Consider the following 18065-nt stretch of genomic DNA (forward strand, 5'->3'; position numbering starts at 1 on the left):
GGACTCCTGTCCTTCCACAAATATTCACAGGAGGTCTACCACGTTCAGAATATCAGGCTGTCCAATGGGAATCTCATTTATTGCCATCTTTGATACTGAATTTTCATTGACATTTGCATGTTAACTATTGGAAATTCAGTGTAAAAGACTAGGCTACTAGAGAAACCAGATGTATTTTAAGATAGAGGTTGCTTGGAATCAGCTCATCCTGCCATGACTAGAACATTCAGAATTAGGGTCATTTTGAGATGGTGAAACTCTACCCTTTGGAGACAAAGCACCTGTTGAACTGTCAGTGGGAAAGCCATACATGTGGCACACAAAGAGCACCAGAAACTGTATTTCAGTTCAAATTAATCTGCCACAAAAGTCCAACTCATAACAAAATCACTTAGCGAGATCCTCTGTCAGTGTCACCAGCTTAAAAGCAGAAATTTAGGAGTTCAATTTAATGTAACAAACATTGGCTAGTACCAGTTATATACAAGGCCCTGTGCTGGGAGCTATGGAAGCAAAGGTGAAATGGGGCGAGTCTGCCTTAAAGGAATTTACAATCTGACAGGGGAAGTTTAATGTAGAGTGGGATGTGAGAAATGCCAAGGAAATGAAGCCAAGAGCAAAATATCCACGCCAGGGCCGCTCGACCCCCTAAATAAAGGCACCAAGAAGGCAGGTCAGGAACAAGGGACATTAAGTTTGAGTTAATTCACTAAAATCCTGTGATTTTAGGACCCTAAGGATTAACTAGGGATTTCCATAAGAATTCTTAGAATGAGAGGATTTTAAGTTTAAGTATTTATATTGGATTACTAAAAGAAAGAAAAGTAAATGGGTGATAGGAAGGGACAGCCACTAAGAGAGACAGTTCTTGGCAGAGTTTGTGAAGAAAAGGAAAGATACAGGATAGGTGCTTTAGGAGGCAGAGTAAGGTCTGCTGAAGAATTAGTAAGGATGGAAAAGATCTAAGAATGTTCGGAGGCAGCCGGGAAGGCACCAGAGGAAAGAGAATTTAGAAATTAATGGGATAAAGGGATGATTAAAGGCCCAAGACATAAAGAAGAACATAGAATTTTTGTTATGCTGCTGCTGCTTCCCAGCTCAAAACCTCAAATCTCTTTCTTCATCCCTTTTTTGAAGTTTTGAACTGTGAAGAAGCAGCAGCATAGCATTAGTCTTGTAACATTCCAAGCTTATTTTGTGATGTTGTATGTTATATTTAAATCTGCCTGTATCACCTGTCACTCTATATGACTCAAGAGGAAAAAAGATGTTTCACTTAAGCTTTCAGTCTCCCCACACACAAACACCCAGCACAGATCTCTGTATTTTGGGGGTTAATATATGTGTGTTAAATAAAAAAAAAATTAGATTTTGCAGTTATATTTTGTTTAAAGGTTTGCTTTAAACTGACTCAATCTGATAATTTCTAACAGAACTCATAATTATGATCATTAGCTTTTATTTATGTTTTAGATCCATGACAAAAAATATAGTCTCCTTTGTCATATGAAGATATAGAAATTCATTTTAATAACCTAGTACTTTTCCCATTATACTTGATGCAAAGGCAAAGAACTATTTTTCCGGTGAGGGAGGATCGTTGAAACATGGAAGAAAATCCATAAATAGCCACTAAGTAAAAAATCATTTCATTTCATATTTTGGTGTTTTTGAGGTAGAAACAGTTTGAGAGAAATAGAAAACAATTAATTCGTTTATTTTTTAATGCAAAATAATGAATATAAGCCTTTCAATTAACAGAATGACCACCAATATATGATATAATGATAGGTGGGAGATAGAAAAAGCCAGAAGGAAAGCAAAGACCTCTACAAAGAAAGGGAAAGCAATACCTAGAACTAAATATTAGAGAAACTTTGGTGAAGCAATATCTCCATCTTGTGGCCTTTCAGGTCTTCCTGCAAAGGATTTTTTTTTAAACTAGCTGTTCCCACAACTACAAACAAAAGCACATGATATTCCTATGGCCCATGGAAATAAATTAAAGGTCAGATCTGGCCTTCAAACCAGAGTTTCTACATTCCTGATACGGAGGGTAGACTGTACATGCTAATTCCTGCATGTTCCCCCATGTCAGTTCCTAATGCCTTGTCCCTTATATGTGCAAGATGAGGAGCAAGGACTGACAAAGAACGGAGGGGTAAATGAAAAGCAAAACCATGTTGGGGAAAAAAGAGAAGATTCAGCAGAGTTTCAGCAGCATTCTTTTGCAGCTGGAAGAAAATCAGGAAGATTAGCAAAACAATCTTAAGCAAATCACTTACAATTTGGCTGCTGTGCAAGATGGCCAATTATCAGTTATATTGTGGATGGAAAATTTCTCGGAATATTTGCAAACTGAATCCCAAGAAAACTGATCCAAATTCTGCCTTCATTAAAATTCAATCTTTCTAACCATGATGACATCTGGAAGTCAAGTCCACAAGCATTTATTAAGTGCCTACTACATGCTAAGCACAAGAAAGGCAGAAGTTGGCTCCTTTCCCTAAAGTAGCTCACTGTGGCGTGGAGGAGATTGCCAACGACTCTGTGCCAACAAGACAGGATCTGGGGGCAAACTGAGGAGAGCATTTCAGAGATGAGGGACAAACAGTGAAAATGCCAGACACAAGATGTATTGTCTTGTGCAAGGAGCATCTAGGCGGCTGGCGCTGCATCGAAGTCTATGGAGGGGAATAAATGTGTAACAACACCAGAAAGGGAGGAAGGTGATGGTTTATGAAGGGCTCTCACAGCCGTTCCAATTGGCTTCTCCTACTGTCATGACTCTCTGCCTGGATCTTTTCTTATGCATGGGGAGCTATCATTTTCTCATTCGTTCAAAACCCCGTAGGTCTCTGCATCAGGGAGCATTTCTTTGAGAGGAAAATTCCACCAAAGAGAAATCAGTGAGAGTCTGTGGGAGGAGGTACCAAGAATTAAGAGAAAGGGCAGGAAGCAGGACTTGGAGATGACCACATTCACCACTAATGTGTTCTTGAGTTGCATTGGGAGAGGGAGAACATCCAGGACTTGGGAGTTGGTTGTATTGTCTTCTACTTCCAGTCCAGATCCTGTAGTCCGGTGTTTGATTCTGGATCACATCTTTTAGGAAAGGTAAGCCAGGATGGTGAGATCATGCCAAATGAGGATCAATTAAAGAAAGGGTGTAGCCCAGAGAAAAATGAACTTAAGAAGTACATGATAGTATTCTCCAAAGATGACCCCCCTACTTCCAAAGGTATCCCCTTCCATCTTGTTAGGAAGTTTTTCCTGACAAACTCCTCCATTTCTCAGTTTTGCCAAGTGGAGCAAGAATCCTCTCTCCTTCCACATGACAAATTTTAAGTACTTAAAACTATTTGTTATCTAGCATAGTGCCCGGCACACAGTAGGCATTTAATAAATGCTTGTTGATTGATTCCAACTCCGAGATTTCATAATTCTGAATTGTCTCCAAAAAGATGAAGTTTCTCCTGGCACACTATGGCAAATAAGCAACCACTTAAATTACCTATGTGTGCGGCCCCATTTCTTTATATCATCATTTCTCAAGACTTCAAACAGCAATACAACAATACAATAAACAAGACAAACAGTAAGATAAAGAAGTCTTGAGACTTCAAACAACAATATAATACAATAAACAAGACAAACAATAAGATAAAGAAGTCTCAAGACTTCAAACAGCAATGAAAAAATAAAAATAATTTAAATAAAAAATACAATAAACAAGACAAACAGTAAGATAAAGAAGTCTCAAGACTTCAAACAGCAATATAACAAAACAACAATATAATACAATAAACAAGACACAGTAAGACAATAAAGTAAATAATGTGAGTTGCTTATTACTATAAAATTCCATGAAACAGCATCTCACCATTCTACTGATTTTAGGTGACATCATTCTTGGCTTTATACATAAGAGGTGTGATATATTCACATTATAACTGGAAAACTCCATCACACAAATGATATTCTGGATGTCTGGCACCAAGGCTGTAAGCGTTCTTTATTTCAGAACACCATTTGTGAGCATATGCAGCAAAGATGACAATGTGAATGGAAAAGACCCAAGAGTTTTGGAGTAGTACAAGGTCAATAGGAGTCAGTGGCTGTAACATAGCAACCGAAATAACAAAGCTGTCTTTGGCTTCCTGAAAAAGAGCATAAAACCCAGATCAGCGAGTCTGCCTATTCTTTCCTTTGGTCAGACCTTATCTCTGGAGTATCAGGTTCAGTTCTGGGTACTTCATTTTAGGAAGGAAATCCATAAATGGAGAGCATGGCAAAGCAACCAAGATGATGAGGAACATAGAAGTTATGCCATGTTCACTGAAGAAACTGGGGAAATGGGAGGAAATGATCTGAGAAAAAGAAAACTTGTTAGAGACTAAGATGCCTTTAAATATCTGAAGAACTGTTATGTGGGGGAAGGTTTGTTTTTTTTGGCTCCAGAAGAAAGAATTAGGATCAGTGGATAGAAAATACAAGGAGGTTCGCTTTTAAGGGAAAATTTTCTAATTGATAGAATTGTCCAAAAATAGAACAGAGTCTCGCTTATAGGTTAGATGACCACTTGTTAGAAATATTCATGCATTACATAGGTATTGTGCAAGACCCCTTCCATCTCAAAGACATATTTCCAGATATTTTTAGGCTACCGTGGCTTTTGGGACTTATTAATAAGATAGTTCTCATTTTGTGCAATTGGGGTGTCTGAAGCTAAAGAGAAATCATTGTTCCTATTGATTCTTTACTTCTCCCCCAACAGAGAAGCAAGTCAAGCTGGAGGAATGTCTCATGGTTTCTGCTGATTTATCATTTTAACAATTCTGTGCTGAATATCTATGATCCTGGAAACATCTGGCAATTTACTATTCCTACCTCTAATTAATTATGTCCCTTTCCCCTTCTTTTCTTCTCAGGTACAAGTGGGATGTACACCTCAGGACCAAAGAATCGTGGGATATATTTCCTGCACCCACTTGCAAGCTGAAGGAGGTATGGAATTACTTATTCCTTAATTCTCAGGTTTCTGAGCTAGGTAACACTTTACCGCATAGAGGGAGAGAAAAGACTATCCCCACCTGCTTGCATCAGGGCACAGGAGACAAGAGCAAAACAATTCATGCGCTCACAAACACAAAAATAGCTTTGAAAAAATGCCCTCCCACTTTGTTGGAAGCAAGACAATTGCACGTTGTCATATAATCAAGCATTTGCATACACCACTCTCCCTCCTCCGGGCCCAGCTAGTCAGAACACGGGCAAAGCAGAAGGCTGCACAGTCTCAAACTGCAAAGAACACTGGAGTGCCTGCATTCTCAGAGTCCCTCCCTAATAGCTCTCCACCCCAAAGAACACGGCAGACAAGGAAGCTCTCACTTCCCACACACGTCTGCCCATTGTTCCAGGAGAGACAGCTGTCACGATTCCCAGGTTATCCGGCAAATGCTGCTCTTCCTTGAAGGAGGCAGAATTTGCTGATATTCTATGATACTGCTATGGTGTACAGTCTCAGTGACACTTGGTATCGAAAGTCAATGGGGGAAAAAAAAAGTCTACGGGCAGAGGGGCAGAACTGAAAGGGTCAACCAGAGAATTTGGGCAGGGACCACAAACCCATCTTCTACACAAAGAATGGACAGCTTCCCTTCCCCCTTGGTTTCTATTCCCCCGACAAGAAGCCTGAAGCGATCCTTGCCTCAGGAATGTTCCTAAGTGGCACCGAACACAAGAGTAGCCTGGGAGGAGAGTGACTTTCCTTGGATGGCAAGAGAGCCACATGTCCTATCCTCACCCCAGAACTGACAGCGATGGAAGCTGGCGTCCAGTAAGCTTCATTTTAGACGGTCCCGCTGGATTCACAGAGTTGGAGCTAGAAGGGATTTTAGAGGTCAGCTGGTCTAAACCCTTGATTTTGCAGGTGAAGTCTAAGAAGAATTAGATAATTCCCTCAAGGGAATTCCCAAAAGGCAGGGCCAGAATGTGAACCCAGACTCTCTGATTCCTACTTTTCCTAGGATTTCTTTCTTGTTTCTGCCAGGGGCTCACCATTCCCACTAATAAATCCCACTACAGAAGCTTTAGGATAAAAAGAAGCTCAAGAATCATCCATTCTCCAGATGTGATCTGAGAAAGGCTGAGAACAAGAATGCTCTAAGCTCCCTCATTCTAGACACTCGCTTTCTAGTAAAGGAACCTAAGATCACAGATGCTTTTCTGGCGGCCCTCCTACTGGCCATTAAACTTTCAGCCTAATAAAGCCCCCCAAGTCTTCTTCATATGAGCTATTTCCTAGAATCCCTTTCATTCTTTTGGTTGTGTAGTTGAGTAAAAGCCTATACATTTATAAATATGAAATTTCATCCCATTTATTTTAGCCCAAAATTCTAACCTGTAAAGATCTTCTGGAATACAGATTCTGTCTTCCAGCATATTCAAAATCCTTCCAAGCCACACACACACACACACAATGATTTCATTACACTGGTTAATTCCCAGTACAATAATTCCTTCCACCAACATGGATTACGAAGCATCTATGACTCAACAGAGAAATGCTAGGAAGTGCCTGAAATACAAAGGAGTGAGATGATTTGCACAGGGTCACACCAGCACAAAGCACCAGACCCAGTATTTGAACTCAGGTCTTCCCGACTTCATTGTGGCCCTCGTCCACTCTAGCACAGCGTCTCTAGTTTCGTGTCATCCACAGACTTTTGTATATTTGTGCATGAAGCTGGGAGGATGTGACTATATTGGAAGACAGAATCAGCATCCCAAAAGAATCAGGGTTTGTGATTCTAAAACCTAGTATTCAGTCCGTTGTACCATGCTGCCTCCCCTCGGCAGTCATAAAACTGTCACTTGCATTCTCCCTTTAAACTTTGCCATTGAAAAGTTAAATCCTTAGAACAGTTTACTTGTGCCTGGGAGAAAATCAAAAAATCCAAAAGATCAGGTATGCCTATGTAATAACTATATAAATAGTTATAAATATAAATTTCACAGAACTTTACCCTAAAAAGAAAAATCCCCATTGTATAGGACAACCTCAGAGGACCCAAGACAGAAATCACCCTCTGCTACTTACTACCTGAAAAGGAGGCACTTTCCATCTCTGTTTCCTCCCGTGTACAATGAAGGCTGTTGGACTAAATGGTCTCCACAGGCTCTTCCTTGCTAAGTCCTTTGACCCTAAGGAGGATCGGGGGCCCTGACGGGCACTGGGTTGGGGAGTGGTCTTCCTCTTTGGAGCTTGGGGAAAAAGTCCTTGCTTGGAAAGAGCCTGCTAGAAGAACCAGCAGCTGGAGTTGGTCCAAATTCTTGGCCTGGTTCCTGGCTGCCAATTGTAGCATAAATTGTTAGCAAGCTTATGCTCTGTTTAAAAATATTGTTTGTTCTGTTTAAAAATATTTCCACTACTTCAACTACTACTCTATCCAAAGCCAGATATAGGCTTGGCTTTGTTTGGGCAAATTATATACTCTCAAAGACAACTTTCAGTTTAATATGATTGAGAGTTAAATCAGCTATGGTAAAGTCCCTACAGTAAAGTACGAAGACCAAGTGTTAGGTTGACATGAGGTTGGCTTGGGCTGCTGAGGAAGGTACAAGATTGTCATTTCTTTTCCCAGTGGATTTAGTTCTCAAAATCATTACTCACCCTGAAGAACTGTGACTCTTTAGGGGACTTGGGCAGTAAAGTCATTAATTTACTGTCAAGAACTAGTTTTGAGCAGCTTCTAAAACCTCACTCGTTTTACAAACACAAGTTTCTCCCATTATGGGCAAGACAGAGAGACTCCCTTTCACGTCCTGGGATCTGGTAGGAGGGATGGCAGCACCTGAGCCCTCCCAGGCGGTGCAGGGAGCTTGCCGCTGGTCTCAGCATCAGAACCGCCCTCTTAGAAGCAGGATTTTTGCCGTCTTATAACTTCACAGAGCATACTTACATTCATTTTGCCCAAAGCAGTGAAGGTCTATTTTTAGACCTGCTTTTAACACTTAGAAAGATCATCTTAAATGTTGCTGTTGGTGCACGAGGCCCAGGAAAGAAAAGGGGAGATGCAGGACAAAATCAGAAATTACTTACAATATTTCAATGGCATCATTTCCCTTCCATTTTAAATTATATTTAGTCTTAGAACTATAGTGATCCTCCTCCCCAACCTGATGCTAGGTTTTTTTTTTAAGAATAGGATTATTAATACAAAATTATCAAATTTTAGTTTCATGTCATAAACTAGGAAGTTTTTCTAGAGGCCAAAACCAGAGCCCTCACTTCATGCAGACTGGACTCAATCTTGATAGCATCTCACCCATTGTTCTTTCTAGCTCAGCCCCAATCCCAGAGTTTGCTAAAAATATCAAAATGTAACATGTCTAGGTCCCTACAGAAAAGTCAAAAGGGTCCTCAGTTCCCCTGCTTACACTCGGGCTAATGGTAAATCAACCACAGGACAGATTCTACCTAACCTAAAAAAAAAAATTTCACACAAACAAAGCATAAAGATCTCCTACCTCATCCTACAACTTGTCAAGTCAGCCCTCTCTCTCTCTGTCAGGTAGCCCACAGAGCTGTCCTGCCCTTTATATTCACAGTACCATGAGCAGGCTCCAAAAAGGGGGGATGCCCTAGGAATCACTCTCAGTTCTTATGGTGAATCTCATCTCCCCTAGAAGTCTCAGGCCTCCAGACTCACAGAACTACGCAGAGGACCCTTGCTATTTGGGAAATCCCTAGGCCATTCCTAGACCTTTCCAAAGACCTTCACAATCCACACAGTTCACAGAACTAAAAGAAGCCACAGTTCAGCCTTAGGTCTCCATGTTGTGGTTCTGCCCCTTGTTACTTCTCAGCTTCTGATCTCACTTGACCTTGGAACTCAGGTTCTCCAAGGATTCCTCTCTCCAAGATGTCAGGTCCAGGAACACCTCATCTGTGTCCTTATCTCCCCTCTTAAACAATGTGGCTCTTTCTCTCACTGGCCACTGTTCCCTGGAGAAGTCTTGCAAATATGCAAGGCTCTTTCCAGGGAATAAAATCTGAGTCCCTATAGGCCCTCTTTTATTTGCATCTCCCTCTCTCCTCTCTCTCTTCTATTTCTGTCTCCTCTGTCTCTTTCTTTTTTCTCTGTCTCTGTCTCTGTCTCTCTTTCTCTTCTTAATATTTATTTTATCTATGACCTATATTTTCTTTTTTTTCCAATTTATTTTATTTTTCCCCAATTACATGTTAAGACAATTTTTTAACATTTGGGTTTGGGTTTTTTTTGTTTGTTTTATCTGCATCTCTTAGGTCAAGGATCTCTATTTCTCTAGTTTCCCTTTATTAAAGCCTCATAGGCTTTAATAGTCGACTAGTCAAGTATCAATCAATATGAAGTCAATGGGTCCCGATAGCTAAGGAAAGGAGAATTCACAGCCCACAAAGAAGACATCATCAGAGCCAGACCAGAGTTTAAAATGTGGCAGGATGGATATCTGTCCCTGTATAGAGAGACCGCTTCAAAGCCAGAACAAAGGTCTCACCATTTAATCTCTTAGCTTCACGTGGTCTCCAAGAGCTACGTACTCAGGCCTGTCATTTCCAGCCCAGGTTCTAGGCTGCCAGCATTTCCGTTTCAGGGTTCCCTTGACGATCGTTGGTTCTGATTCTGAGCCCTTCCCCTCACCAGCGTTATGATGATGCTACAAGGATGGTAGGGGGATATTTATCTGAGGCTCCTCTCCTCACTGGCCAGTGGCCCCAGGCAAGTCCAGCCTTTTGGAGAATAAGAAAGCCTCTACTTCTAACTGTCTAGAAGCCCCTCTAAAAATTAAGCAGAAACCTGTTCAGAGGTTTTAGAGGATGCAACATTACCTGGACTTGGGGCATGACGGCTAGGTCCAAAGGATGTGAGCAAGACAGTACAATTAGGTAGACTTGAAACAGAAATGGTCAGTAATAAGTAAAAGTCTCTTTGGAAGGAGGCACCCCAGGGATCTATCCTGCTTAACATGTTTACCAGTAACTTGGATAAAAGAACAGATTGCAAGCTTATCAACTACAGAGCTGACACAATTCTGATAAATATCAAATCTTACACGTGGGCTTTAAAAAAAAAATCTAAGGGACCTCTAGTTAGTGTAGAGGATAGAGCACCAGCCCTGAAGTCATGAGGACCTGAGTTCTAATCTCAGACATATGACCTGTGAGAGACATAGTTATGGGGCAGCATTCTCCTGGACCCTGCCTTAATCAGATTGACGACATCCAAATCTCACATTTTAAGAAGGACTTTGATAAGCTGGAATATCCAGAAGAGGAAAGAGCCAGATTAGTCAAAAACACATTCTATGAGCAGGACTGCAGGAGGCTCAGTGGGGAGAACAGTCGACTTAGCAGTTCCCTCTAGTCACTCCTTCTGGATTTCCCAAATCCTTATCATCGGTGACAATGAGGAGGACGGTTAGAAGGCATCCAAAATCCACAAGCAAGCTGCAGTCCCCGCTCCTTCTCCAGGGGCCAAGGACAGTCCTTAGCGGATTTAGGAGGCTGTTGTCCTAACACACACATACACACACACACACACACACACACACACACACACACACACACACACCACCACTAGTACCAGACGAATATCTTTGAGGGAAAAGTCTGTGATGGATAATGGGGGGGATGTCAGAGCTCTAAGTCTTCCCGTTCTTAGGGGTCTGCTCACGCGCAGGTTCCAGCCACCTGACCAGGAGATGGGTGACTCACGTTCTCCTTCTGGCCCTTTTTCCCCTCTAGAAGACAGCACCATCCGATGTGAACAACTGAATCAGCTTCAGGATTGGCTGGCTGATTTCCGAAAATCTACCTCCTCCTCTAGCACAGCCAATCCCGAGGAGCTCGTGGCGTTTGATGTGCTTTGCGGAGACTTCAACTTTGACAACAGCTCTTCTGGTACAATGTGCTTTCCTCTCTCCCCCTCCTCTCATCCTATGGATCTGAACCGGGTCCTGGAAGCCTCATTCTGTCTCTGGCACTTGCTTCTAGGGGACTTAGGGCACATCCTATTGTGGTGCCTCCTTCTGGACCTCCAATTCTCCATTGTTAAAGTGAGGAGGCTGGTCTCTGAGGTCCAGGCTAGGAGGTTGTGACTGTCCTTCTTTCTTACCTGAGCCCCTGGCAACACATCATCAGGCCTTCTCACCCAAGCATATATTTTGAAAATTAAAAGCTATTATTTAAAAAAACATATTAAGAACCTGGCCATTAAGAAATGAGCAATAAACCTAATTTTCTTGTTAAAAATTGGGTGTGAGGAAAGGTGGCTCTCCTTATATCACAAATAATTAGGTTAATTCCTCCAATAAGGAACATAAGGCATTGCTTTCATAAAGGCTATGAAAAATGTGGTCTTTCACTTTGGTTTTGATGATAATAACAAATAATAGCATTTATGTAGTAAGCTTTAAGTTTGTGGAGCATTTTGTATGTGTCCTCTTATTGGATTCTCCCTAAAACCCTGTGAGGCAGCTACTCTCACCATAACCATTTTGCAGATGGGGAAACTTGAGGCTAAAAGAAATTAAGGCAATAAAGGTTAGAGGGAGGATTTGAACTCGGATTTCCTGCCTCGGGATTGGGCCACATAACTGTCTCTGGGCAGGCGTCCCTGGCAGACCACACGTCTGCTAGCAGACAAACAGATCCTTCCCTCTTTTGGACAAATGCACCAAGCCTGGGGCCGAACCCCACAATACTGGACACCAGAGAGAGGGGAAGGGGCCGCAAGGAAGGGTGAGCCTAACCCCAAATCTGCCCTTGGATCGCTTGCTCCTGAGGCAGAGAAATGATTTTAAGGACTGATCCTTCGTAAACTTGGGAGGGAAACCAAGGCCACGTGGGGAGAATGGGATCCGCTTGGACAGGAGAGAATTAGGGGCCCCTGGGGGAAGGAATCGAACATTTTAAAAAGAACCTTTGTCAAGGTAGCCTTGTCCCTCTCATGCTTTCAGGGAAGGGTCCCAGCTTATGCCCTTGGTGCCTTCCTCAGTGTCAATGCTCAATAACATTTTTGGGAGATGATTCCCGGGTGCACATTCAGGGTCTAGAAGCATCTTGTAGCAGATGCTGTTAAAGCTACAACTGCCTAAGTCGAGGCATCCTCCCAGGACCCCCGCGTAGCCTCCTTGAGTGACCAGTGACCGCCGACACAGCAGTATCCCCCCCTGGGGTCCGGTCTCGGCCCTGGCAGAGGCTCTGCTTGACTCCGGGTCCCTGCTGGGCAGCCCAAAGCGGGAGAGGGGGGCCCAGGGCCTTTGCTGGGGAAGAGGCCTGGCTAATTCCTTCTTCTCTGTTCAGATGACAAGCTGGTACAGCAGCACTCCCTGTTTACACACTACAAGGATCCATGCCGCATTGGTCCAGGGGAGGATAAGCCATGGGCAATTGGTAAGGTACCCCCTGTGGCTTCCCCACGTGGTCGCTGCGTGATCCAGGGACCCCCTGCGGGGTGTGTGGGGAGGGGGAAGTGTGACCAGCTGGGCACCTGCTGGGGTGGGTTCTGACCGTGGGGAGAACAGACGTTCAGGGCATGCCCAAGGGGCAAGGGCTTTTCTAGGGAAGACCTCCAACTCACAGAAGGACAGACATGGGCTACAGGGGGTTCACCTTCCCCTGTCCAAAGGGCCCCTCCTTTGTCATCCCTTTCGTCCACTTTCTGTGGGGAAAAATCAAATGGTTCAGTCCATTTCCTAAGACCAGCAGAGGAGAGAGCAGAAGTGCTGAGGGAGAAGAGAGAGGGAAAGGGCTTGCCCCTGTCCAGACTGCCCTTCCTTCCTCTCCCCTCAGAAACCCCCGTCTGGGTGGGCAGGGGTGCTCACCCACCAGCTTAGCCCACGGAACATCAAGGGTGCCCGTCTCCTGGGGCCCTCCAGTTCTCACTCTCGTATCCTCTTGGTTCTCAGGTACTTTTTTAAAACAAGATCGCCTTCACGACGAGGAGGTGGGCACTCCAGACAATCTCCAAAAGTAAGCTCTGCACCTGGCGCTTTTCCTTTAGCAGGCGAAATCCCGGGCTGGGTCCTGACCCCCAGGACAAGTCCATCAGAGGCCCCATGGCAAAGTGGGAAGGGAGCTGGCTTTGGGGTCAGAAGACTCAGAGTCCGGTCCTGGGTGTCACTTATTCCTCTGGGACTTCCTGAGTTCTGGATCTCAGTTTCCTCATCTGAAAAATAGGGGGTTGCACAAGGCAGCCTCTGGAGGCCTCTATAACCCCATATCCACAATCTCGCTTTAAGGGGATCAGGGATAACTCTCTGGGTAGCCAAAGCCTATCTTCAGAAAAAGGAAGCAAAGTTTCACTAGATTATTACATCAAAGACAACAAAGAACCCACACAGGCTGGCACGTGAAAGGGGAGCTGGATTTGGAGCCAAAGAACCGAGTCCTGGCTTCCCTACTCACTCCCTCTGGGACCCTCACTTTCCTCATTTGGGAATGGGAGAGTCAACAGGGAGAGATGCTCTGAGGCTCCTTCCAGGTCCGTGAGCCGAGGTTGAGGCACAAGTGAATCTCCCTCCGGGGACCGGCTTTTCCGGACACACAAGCAACATGGCAGCTCTTGTAAGGCTGCTCCCCAGTCCCAGAGACCCAGCCAGGAGCAGTCCCCAACTATCCTTTGCACCAGGACCCCTCAGGAGACAGCAGCCCTTTGCATTTTAACACTTGGGCAGGAGGCTAAGGAGAGAACTCCCTCCATTGCCCCCATCCTTCTCCCTCCACTACCCCCCTATCCTTCTCCCTTCACTGCCCTCATCCTTCTCCCTCCACTGTCCCCCACCCTTCTCCCTCCACTGCCCCCCCATCCTCCCTCCACTGCCCCTATCCTTCTCCCTCCACTGCCCTCACCCTTCTCCTTCCATTGTCCCCCCACCCTTCTTCCTCCACTGTCCCCTACCCTTCTCCCTCCACTGCCCCCCACTCTTCTCCCTCTACTGTCCCCCATCCTTCTCCCTCCACTGCCCCCCACCCTTCTCCCTCATGTGAATGAACTGTGGGTATGGCCTGGGAAGGGCCCCAGGTTGGAAGCTGAGCTGCTTCTTGGCTGAGGAGCAGCCCCTAGTTCTTCACTTCCATGATCCATGCCTCTTATTCTCATTATCCTCTTCCATGCCCAGGGTAATCAAACCTTTTTCACAAAGGGCTTCCTTCATTAAAAAGAACATACAAATGGGTTTTTCAGCTAGAATTTGACCTTTTCATTCAACATATCCCAGTTATATTTGGTTCCTCACAAAAGGAGTTGAATTGTGCCATTCATTAAGTCAATCAATCAACAAGCATTTATCAAGTGTTCAGGAAAAGCTCTGTACTAAGCACAATCCTGAAAATGGGAGGCTGGAGGGAGGGTCCTCCTGTGTGGATCCTCAGCAGGCCAGTATAACAGGAGAGGAAAGTGTAGAGGAAAACAAGATACAAGAAGACCAGAGAAGGAGGAAGGGGCCAGACAAAGGACAGACAAAGTAACAGGGAGCCCCTGGAGTTTATCAAGTAAGGGGATTATGTGGTCAGATTAAGAAAATCTCCTTGACAAGGACTGGGGAAAATGAACTGCAATTGTATGAGACTAAAGGTAGAGAGCCCAAATAGAAAGCTCTTACAATAAATCTAGGGTGAGTGCAGAAAGGGGGACATATGCATGAGATATTGCAGAGAAAGAAATGATAAAATCTGACAACAGATTGGGTATGTGGAGTGAACGGAAAACATCAAGGGAACCTGAGGGCTAGAAGGGCTGGAGTATCCTTGACAATAATAAGGGGAAAAGGAGGAGTTGAGTTTGGGGAGAGAGATAAGTTCTGATTCAGACATGTTGAGTTTGAGATGTCTACTGGACATCTAGTTCAAAATGTCCAATAGAGAAGTGGTGCTACAGAACTGAAGGAAGACCAAGGAGGAAACTAGGACTGGATATGAATAGAGATGATCTCTGAATAGGAAGGGGAGAGGGAGAGGAATGGAAAGAGACAGAGACAGAGACGGAGAGACCAGAGAGACAAAAAGACAAAGAGAGGGAGAGAGAATAGGAAGAGGAAAGGGAAGGAGAAGGCTTAATCTTGGGGGACACTTGGAGTGTGTGGATGAAGATTCAGTAAAAGAGACTGGACAGGAACAGCTGGAGAGGCAGGAGAACCAGGAAAGGACAGTCACAAAAATTCAGCAAAAATGCTGTTTTTAGAGCCTTGAGCTCCATGCTAAGAGAAACACAAAGCTGAGAAAAAACATAGTTTCTACTCCTAGGGAGTTCACAGTCGAACAATTCTAAGACACAAAGACGGGTATAGTTCCCACCATTCCCCTTGTCAGGCTCATTAGATCAGCAGCTGAAGTAATGGCTTCAGCAGCATGGAAGGCCTTGGGCTTGCAGCTGGAGTTCACAATGTGGGCAAATGCAGGGACCCTTGAGGAAACCAAGGGATCTGAGGTGCTTCATTCCCTGTCCAGTCATGGGTTGTGCATGGAACAAAGCTCAAAGAGCTCAACGTTACCTAAAGTTACTTCTCCTGAAGAAAACAGGTTTCAAGCTCAAATGCCTCCTAATGGAAGGAAAATCTTCAACCATAAAACTTGGCAGAGAAACCAGGGCTGCAGGCCAGGTATCAATTTCCCTTGACCTATTAATAAAATTGGACCACTGGGTTACATGATTCACATTGGTCAGTGGGGCTGGCCACAAAGTTTGGTCTTTCATTCAAAAAGCCATTAGAGTAATACTTTGCTAGCTCCTCATGAGTTCCACTGAGCTCAGGGCTGCCAATGCTCTCTGTACATCAGCTAACTCCTCAGTCCCTATTTGGAAATGGAGTAACAACAAATCAAGTTTATCAACAGTGCTTAAGATTGTTTTTCTCACGGCAGCGCCGAGTTAGGTAGTGCCAGAATTTTTATTCCATTTTGTCAATGAGTTATTTAAAAAAGAGCTTAAAGAATAGTTTGACCATTTGGATAAAAAGGCTCCATCAGACTAAGTGTGAAACCTCCTCCATGACATAGCTACTTTGCATTAAACTGACTTCCAATAAAGCAAAGTCAATGGCCAGTAGCCACCAATTAAATAACAGAAGCAAGCAAATCTAATACAAGCTGGTAACTTTCCAAGCAAAGAGAATTCCATCACAGGCAGATCACGTTCTAGAATCTAAATGAGATTTTCACAAAGGACATAGTTTTGCAAGACCAACATTTGAAGCAATTTCTAATTCAAAGGCTAAAATTACATGAATTCAGAGCTGTCTCTTCTTACAGCTAATTTGAGGCAATTAATTAGATTATAGTCTAAATCCAAAGCACCATCCTATACCAAGAAAATTATCTTTTATGAGGTGATGATTAAAAAATGACTCCTATCCTTTGCTTATCAGTAACTCTCAGATCATTGATGCTGGAATTAATTAGGGAAGGCAAATGGATGATAATGGATTCCATTTCTTAGATTTAATGATGTTCTGGATGTTATTAGAATATTTATCTTTAATGCTGATAAATTGCTTCTTGTAGAAACCCATGTTCACTCGTTGAACCATTTTCATGCTCTTATTTGCAATTTGGCTACAATTTAACTGACTCCATCCAGAACACCATTTTAAAACTACGCAGTATTTCTTATTTTTTACTTCAATTGTCAATGCTTCTGAAGAGTTTAAGACTGGAGGAAAGACACTTTCTAGCTTGTTCATCCTCTTGAACTAATTCCTAGCTTCAAGTTTATAGATTTTTTTTAAGAAGTGGCAGGTGATTTGGGGGTTTCCCTACTGTTAATTCAGTCCCTGTTAAGTCTTACATGGCTCTGAAAGATCACCTCACTACACCTGAATTTGTCCACTTGTTTACATGAATAACGGTTACCTAGTCAGGGGATTATAAGTTTGGAGTCACAAGCGACCGTAGAAATGCTGTAACCCAACTCCCTCATGTTACAGTTGAGGAAATTGAGGTCCAGATTATGATCATCCAAGGCCCCACAAGAAGTGACACCAATGGGATTGGAATTCAAGTCCTCTCCCTCTAAAGCCCAGCACTCTTTCCTGGACCCCATTGCCCCTCTATTGTGAGATTCAATGAGATAGTGCACATGAAAAAAATCTGTACTCTTTGAGAAGAAAAATGGCACTCTACCCCATGGAAAATAAGGTGCCAACAGTTAGTTATGAAACAAGAAACCAGGTCCTAGAAAAGGAGGCCCAGATGGGCACACTCATCATGGAGCACAGGTTACACATTTTGAGCATTTGTTTTCCTCCAGCAAGAAGGAAGACAAAATGGACTGGTACTTCCGGCTTTCAGGTTGGACTCTGGGAAGTCATTTTTGGGCCATTAAAAAAATTAAAAATTAAAGGCCACATTTCTAAAGCAGTTTCATCACAAAAGCAGTGGGAAAGCCCCAATTTGCCCTCAGGAGATTAACCAACAAGGGACCAAGAGTTATTCTTGGCTTAAGTTGACTTTCCACCTTCTGTAAATCAAGCTGAGCCTGTGGGAGCTGGGGTCAAGCAATGCTTATCTAGGCATCTACACTTTTCGATTTAGGGACAATAGTTTCCTTCCCGAAATCCTGTTTCCAAGGAGCAAAGTTTACTGGAGCCACAATAGAAGAGATGTGAGTTTTTGAATATTTAATCAACTTAGCATAGTTAAGAATATTTTTCTTTTTACAACCTAATGGCAGCTCCACTGGGAGCAAACATAGATGGACATCTCTGAAAGTTGTATTAGGGTTTGGGAAGTGATCGGTCATCTTTCAAAAGCATCCCCCATCTGAAATGGGTGACCCTTGAGACTATCTGCTCACAACTTATCTGTTTGTATGGTCTAGGGCTCTGGAAAGTGAAGAAGGAAGGAAAGAGTATATTGACTATCCCACCAGCAAGAACCATCCTACCAACCAGAAGGTCTTGGTGAAGGGCAATGGCAGGAGGATTGACTACATGCTCTATTCTGAGGAGGGGCTGTACCTGGAGTGGAAAGTGGTGAGTTTTCCAGGAAAGCAGGTGTGCAGGGCAGCTGGGCAGTGGGCTGG

At 43.6% G+C, this 18065-nt stretch overlaps 1 protein-coding gene across 2 annotated transcripts in view; it reads left to right on the plus strand.

Annotated features, from left to right (window-relative positions):
• The window catches only part of SMPD3 (sphingomyelin phosphodiesterase 3), a 255911-nt gene that overhangs the window by 231988 nt on the left and 5858 nt on the right, over window positions 1–18065 (plus strand). For both annotated transcript variants that reach the window (XM_003758442.3, XM_031950214.1), the window contains exons 5-9: window positions 4932–5007; window positions 10790–10945; window positions 12350–12439; window positions 12955–13018; window positions 17862–18015. In XM_003758442.3, coding sequence (XP_003758490.1) covers window positions 4932–5007; window positions 10790–10945; window positions 12350–12439; window positions 12955–13018; window positions 17862–18015 — 540 coding nt within the window. The remainder of the gene's footprint in view (window positions 1–4931; window positions 5008–10789; window positions 10946–12349; window positions 12440–12954; window positions 13019–17861; window positions 18016–18065) is intronic.

The sequence above is a fragment of the Sarcophilus harrisii genome, chromosome 2, assembly GCF_902635505.1.
Source record: "Sarcophilus harrisii chromosome 2, mSarHar1.11, whole genome shotgun sequence".
NCBI lineage: Eukaryota > Metazoa > Chordata > Mammalia > Dasyuromorphia > Dasyuridae > Sarcophilus > Sarcophilus harrisii.